The sequence below is a fragment of the Schistocerca cancellata genome, chromosome 6, assembly GCF_023864275.1.
Source record: "Schistocerca cancellata isolate TAMUIC-IGC-003103 chromosome 6, iqSchCanc2.1, whole genome shotgun sequence".
Classification (NCBI taxonomy): Eukaryota; Metazoa; Arthropoda; class Insecta; order Orthoptera; family Acrididae; genus Schistocerca; species Schistocerca cancellata.
Window position 1 is genome coordinate 221617105 of NC_064631.1, and position 6000 is coordinate 221623104.

A 6000-nucleotide genomic window follows, 5' to 3' on the forward strand; every position below is an offset into this window, starting at 1 on the left:
GATGGTTAGAGAACAATATAACACCGTACTTCAAGCGAGTAAACGCATTCTGTTGACCCACACTTCGCGCTTTTTATCTTTTAATTAGAGGACAGAACAGACGTATTCAATTATTTTGCGTATAGTTCATCGAGTTCTAGACTAGATAAAAAAGACACAACGCAGAGGTAAAGAAAAATAAGGGCATTGTTGCCTAAGAGGGAAGAGTACCATCAATAACACACAAGAGCAAAATCAGCAGAAAGAAAAAAGTGAAAATTCTAAGAATGGTATCTAAAAATGGTAGAATACGTAAAGTGAATATTATAAAAATGGAGAAAGAAACAAAGGAACCTCTGGCAACATTAAGAGTCGAAAAGAGCTGCATTCGAAGGAATGCAGTAGTAAACCACAGACATGGAAGACCTGATGTGAATGCACTTGCTCATGACGATTTGCTGATAGTGATAGCAACAATAATTACCACAAATGAAAAAAAAAGTTCTGATTCTGGATTGGACTGAAGAAAGAAAAAGTTTATATGATACTACTGACGCTCCCAGAGTATTCTCTGTCTTAAGGGAAAAAATAAAAATATTGACCAAACGTCTACATTCATTTTCACAGAGTGTAAGACAAATTTAATAGCATTTTATATGGATAAAATTAAGCGTAATCCAGTAAGTAACGGTGTTTGAAGAGTATTTTGACTATCATCTCTATTTGGCAAGTTAGATAACGCAGAATAAGCGCGAAGGGCCGTCAGCAGAATGTTCGCTACTCCTGAACTACGACAATAGAATCTGCGAAGTGTCAGTTTTTTTTTTTTTAGTGGAAATTCCATTAATGCTAAGTGCTATATAAAACCACAATGACTGGCTCAGGTAAACGCACGGTATGTTTTTTTAATCATTAAAAATAACCCTTGGGTATTAGTACCGCACGAATGCGCGTCCGCATTACCGAAGCGTATTGCAAAACATTTAGCAAACGTTTGCAGGGCCATAAAAGATTAATTACGAATTCTGAACACGAGAGAGGTCACCTGTAGTCGATCTCTCTTGGAATCCACTAATGCACATTTTAAAATTGTTTGCAGGCCTTCAGACAAAGATATTTTTTTTTTTAAGCAGTAGGAATTCACACCTTGTGACACACGTATAATACATATGTAGTTACGTTTTTCCTGCATAAAAGAAATCGAAATAGGACAGAGAAACATCTACTACTTTAGTATATAGACGCAGTTTCTTCATCATATAGATACTGTGCAAGTATGTGACCCAACTATAACTGTTAATTGGGGGAAAAAATCCCTCGAACGTTCCTCGACGCTCAAGACATTTTGTCTCAGTATACAAAACTGGTTTATTTTACTCAACCGTATTAGTTCCGCAAAGCCACGGGTTAATTGCATGTAAGGAGACACGCAACCTATCCCACTTGAAAACAAGATGCACTCATGTGTATTACATGTCAAACACTATTTTTCTTATTTTATCACGTGATGTGGTAGTATGTCACTATGAGAATTTCACTACAATATTTCAGACATGTCGCTGGAGAAAGCTAAGTCTGTGATGAATGTTTTGCGAAGTGTGTTGTCAAATATCCAACTTCCGCACACTTTCTAATATCCACACACGGTATGAAAGTATTCTGCGTTATGGTAATCAATTTCAACGGTATGTCAGGAATTATTGTTCAGTCAGAGTTGGTGATGTCTCTTTTTATTTCCGTAATGGCTTTCTCATCGTAGATCTAAGAATAAGGAAATTTAGTTCAAAATCCCGAGTTCACGCCACTAACCAAGCTTTCACTGCACTATGACGACAAATCATTTTTTGCAACAATTATGAAAAATCCAAATTGATTTTATTTTCATTCAAATGATTTCCATTTAGTTTATAACCAGAGCGTTCTTGTAGGGCAAAAACAAATTTCTGTATGGTCGATAGGAATAAATTACTAATTGTTTATTTATTTATTTTTTAGCATTGCTACTCTCTACTGCCCCTATAAAGAGTATTGAAATCTAGATTGTTAATCACATTCTTGCAAACAAACTGAAACAGTCTATAAAAAACCGGAAATATTGTAAAATAAAGTCAAACAAACAATGAGTAAGCGACTCCACAGTTAAGGTGGCGATTTTGTAGCAACCATTCTTGTGGTAGCATAGAAGTCAACTGTTGATATAGACGAATGACTTAGACGAACGACCTTTTCAAAAAACAATAAAACAAAACATTTTACTCTCTCCTCATCAACTGTCAAACTGCTATTACTTAGTGCCGTGTCTGTAGTGAAGCATGTGTTTCCTGGAAAGAAACATAGGTAGGGCACTTCGATTTACATCGTCCGGTTATCGCTGCTCTGGTATCCTACCGTCAATTTTATTCACTCGAGCATTGGCAGTTTTTGAATTGGTTATCTTCTCGACAAACCTAAGATGACACCCCCAGCGAGAGTAACAGCGTTGTTCGAAAAGCGCGATGTTCGTAATTCACATTCGAACGACCGTACCTGTAGCGTCTTCAGAGTAGAAGCATAAATCCTTTCAGAGTAAGCAAATACTTATTTTTCATTGCCGATTTCGTACTTAAAATGTACAGAATACCCTTAATTATTCACTGAAAGACTCCGTATTGTGACTCGAAACTCATTTCCGTTTCGCGGTATTTAACATCAATAGTGTGATTTCGAGGTTTTACAACTTATTTCCTGCGCGTAACGTCACGAAGAATATAGCAACAGAGAATACGATGAATTTTACTTTATTACAATATGTCAGGGGTAATGCAAGCATTGAGTAGAAGACCACAATCGTTATTAGTATGAATAAACGTTTGACGCACATTTCAAGGAACATTTTCTCGGAAAATTTATAGAGCTTACGATAGTTATCTGTATTAATCGTTTGCAAGAGCGTCGCCTGATTTTTTTCTTTTTTTGTGATCAGTTTACATTTGTTGACATTTCATCCATTTCGTCCGCTCCGATACTTTGAAAATGCGGGGAACGTATCAAATAGCTTTCGATTTTATGAGTTCTGCATCGCAGTAATAATCACTGATTATAATACGAAACCATTTTTCGGTTAAATTCATTATTTTGACTGAAGAGGGCGAGACAAGATAAAACCAACACTGACTAGGTTGTAAACATGCAACTCATGGTGTCATAAAACATTTCTCAGAAATTTTCTCGCTATGACGGCAAGAACACTTTTAATTTATATGTTTCCAGGGGCATAGACTGAAAAAGATTTCGTTAATTCGGCCCAGACACGTACTGATCCGAATGAGTGCAAAATTATATTTTATTGTGGGCTTTCTTACGCAACTTTCGTCCTGAGAAAGCTGAACATCGCAAATGGATAATATTTGTTAAAGCGCTTGTGTTAAAATATTCTAAAAAACGTCTTTCTGAACAGCAGGATAAGAAATTTTCGTCCCTGAGTTAACGACAAGTCATGAAATACAATCGCTCTTATTTCTTATTCTTTTCTTTGGTTTCTGCCTTTGTTGGGGTAGGAATTAATGTATCGCAAATACTATAACAGAGGCACTTTTCAACGAAATACACCTCCGACGAACTAGAACCAAAACAGCGTCTGAACAGTCGCGAATACTGATCGCATGACTACGTAAAATCAAAATATCACTGGTAACGCATATCTGCTACGTAATCATATAGTTTATACTTCAGTCACTGCCCTGCGCGAACGAAAACATAGTAATGTTTACCAAATTTTTTACGGTTATCAGCCCTGTAACAAGTTAATCTTTTCGGCAGGTTTCTCGCTCATCATCTTCTGGACAAGAGTACCTCCAGCGGAAGATTACGAGTAGGAAACTAGTCGAAACGTTGCTGTTACGCGGCTGGAAAGCCGGCAGATTTCATTGGTGAAAATCTGCGAGGGAGTCTGTAATAACTCATAAATATATGGTAATGTTCGACTTAAAGTAAAGGCTGTTACACGGGGAAGTCACGCGTTAATTTCGGCGCGGCGGGTGGGCGGATCGGTGTACTGGAGAGGGTGAGGGAGGGACACACTGCCAACAGGGGGGCGTGTTTTGCACGCTGGAATTTTGATGGTACGCGGACTCTGTATCGACACACTGGTGGAACTTCACGACACATGGGCACTGCACGAGGCACTCGCTGGCACGGCTGGCGGCGTGGCGGCGGCGGCGGCTGCGGCGCCGACGCCCGGCGTCCGTGTCCGGTACTTACCGCTGGCGAGCGCGTCCTCGGCGTCGGCCTCGAGGTGTCGGCTGGGCCGCGCCTGCTTGCGGCGCGACATGTCCTCAGCGCGGCGCTGCCGGGGCGCTGCCGGCGTCGGCTTCGGCGTCGGCGTCGGAAGGTCCTCCGGGGCTGTCAGCCGCCGTGTCACACCCCCCAGCGGGCGCGCGCGCCGGCGTCACTCGCTGCGTGGGCGCGTCGCCGGGACAACACAGTTCGCGCGCGGCCACGCCGCCTGTCCTGCGCCACGCCGTCCGTCGTCGTCCAACTCGGCGACGGCGGCTGCTGTAGCGTCGTCGCCGTCGTGTCCGGCCCCCTCCCTCGGACCTTCGCTACCTCTCTCTCTCTCTCTCTCTCTCTCTCTCTCTCTCTGTCCTTGTCCGCGCCTCTCTCTCTCTATCTCTCACTCGTTCTCTCCGTCACTTCCCCACCTGATTTATATCGGCACGTCGGGCGCGCAGCGTCGCGCTGCAGTGTCCGGTGGCGAGTGGCGCGCGCCGCGGCGGCTGCGGTGCCGTGCGGCCGGCCGCCGGCGTCGGCGTCGGCGTCGCGGGGGCGCTGGGTCGGGTGTGCGTCGCCGTGGCCTCCGGGCCGCGCCTGCTCTGTTCTGCTCCCGTGTCCTGTGGGCTCGCAGTTGCGTGCGCCTCTGACGCCCGACAGCCGCGCCGTCACCGCCGACCCTCGTCAACACTCGGCGCGGCTCGGCCGCTCTCGGACCCGTTCGTTGAGGCGCCGGCCGCTGGGCGGCGCGCGAGTCGCCGCAGGGAGCCGCGCGCCGGGCTGACCACGCGGGCGTGTCTTGTCGTGGAAGGGGCCGGGAGGGGCGGTCACTGGCGTCCTGGTGGGGGAAGCTGTGTCCGCGGGAGGGGGAAAGGGGTGCAGGTTAGCTGACCTGTGTGCTTTCTCATTCAAACAGCCCGCCGGCGCCAAGAGCCACGGCTCCCAAATTCTACGAGGAACAGAAACCAGTCGCCTTGACTTCTTTTATTAATGAAAAGTTTGCGAGTATGTCAACCCTCGTGCGGGCGCGCTTAAGTATAAAATGCGCCAGTCACTAAAAAAACAGTTTTTTATACAGTTCCATTATTGTCTCCCAAGTGCGAGCCTTTACGTATTCCTGCATTACTGCTTCAGTTAACACAGTGATCACTTGTGTTGTCATACTCCAAGTGAGCTGCAATAACATAAAATAAGCAGCGATCTAGGCGCGAAAAAATTACTATCCGCGCTAGAAAATCGCCCAGATTCCGAGCTAGCAGCACAATCTCACACTGAGGCAGTTGTGTACGAGATGATTAGTAATCAAATAAACGGCTGCCAGGGATCTGATGCAACTGCGCTGTTTAATGCTCCGAGTGCGTCATTAGTGTGGGGTAACACTTGTACGCGGCAACAAAGTGATATAATGAAAGGGTATTTTATTACTGTTCAACTAAACAGTTAGATCATATAATGTAAGTTTATGTCATCGTTGGTACGCCGCGCGGCCGCTCTTGCTCTGAAAAACGGCGCACACGCCTGGGGGTTAGAAAGTATCACTCGTTAGTGACAAGTTTCAGTGATATTTTTACAGAAGAGATGCACGTACGTTGCAGATTGTTTATTTATTTATTTGTTCATCTTGGCAGGATCAGAACCACAATTTTCGCATAAAGACAAAGCCGTCGTAGAAGGATTTATGTTTAATATGGTATACAATACTTACATGTAACTATGATACGAATTATGGAAATACGGTTCTGCCTTGAGCAAAGTTTGCTCGAAGCAGAAGCG

At 44.4% G+C, this 6000-nt stretch overlaps 1 protein-coding gene across 7 annotated transcripts in view; it reads right to left on the reverse strand.

Moving 5' to 3' along the window:
- The window catches only part of LOC126190748 (homeotic protein spalt-major-like), a 544861-nt gene extending 540279 nt beyond the window's left edge, over positions 1 to 4582 (reverse strand). For all 7 annotated transcript variants that reach the window (XM_049931250.1, XM_049931253.1, XM_049931248.1 and 4 more), the window contains exon 1: positions 4219 to 4582. In XM_049931250.1, the coding sequence (XP_049787207.1) occupies positions 4219 to 4288 (70 nt within the window). In that variant the 5' untranslated portion in view covers positions 4289 to 4582. The remainder of the gene's footprint in view (positions 1 to 4218) is intronic.
- Between the last annotated feature and the right edge of the window lie 1418 nt (positions 4583 to 6000).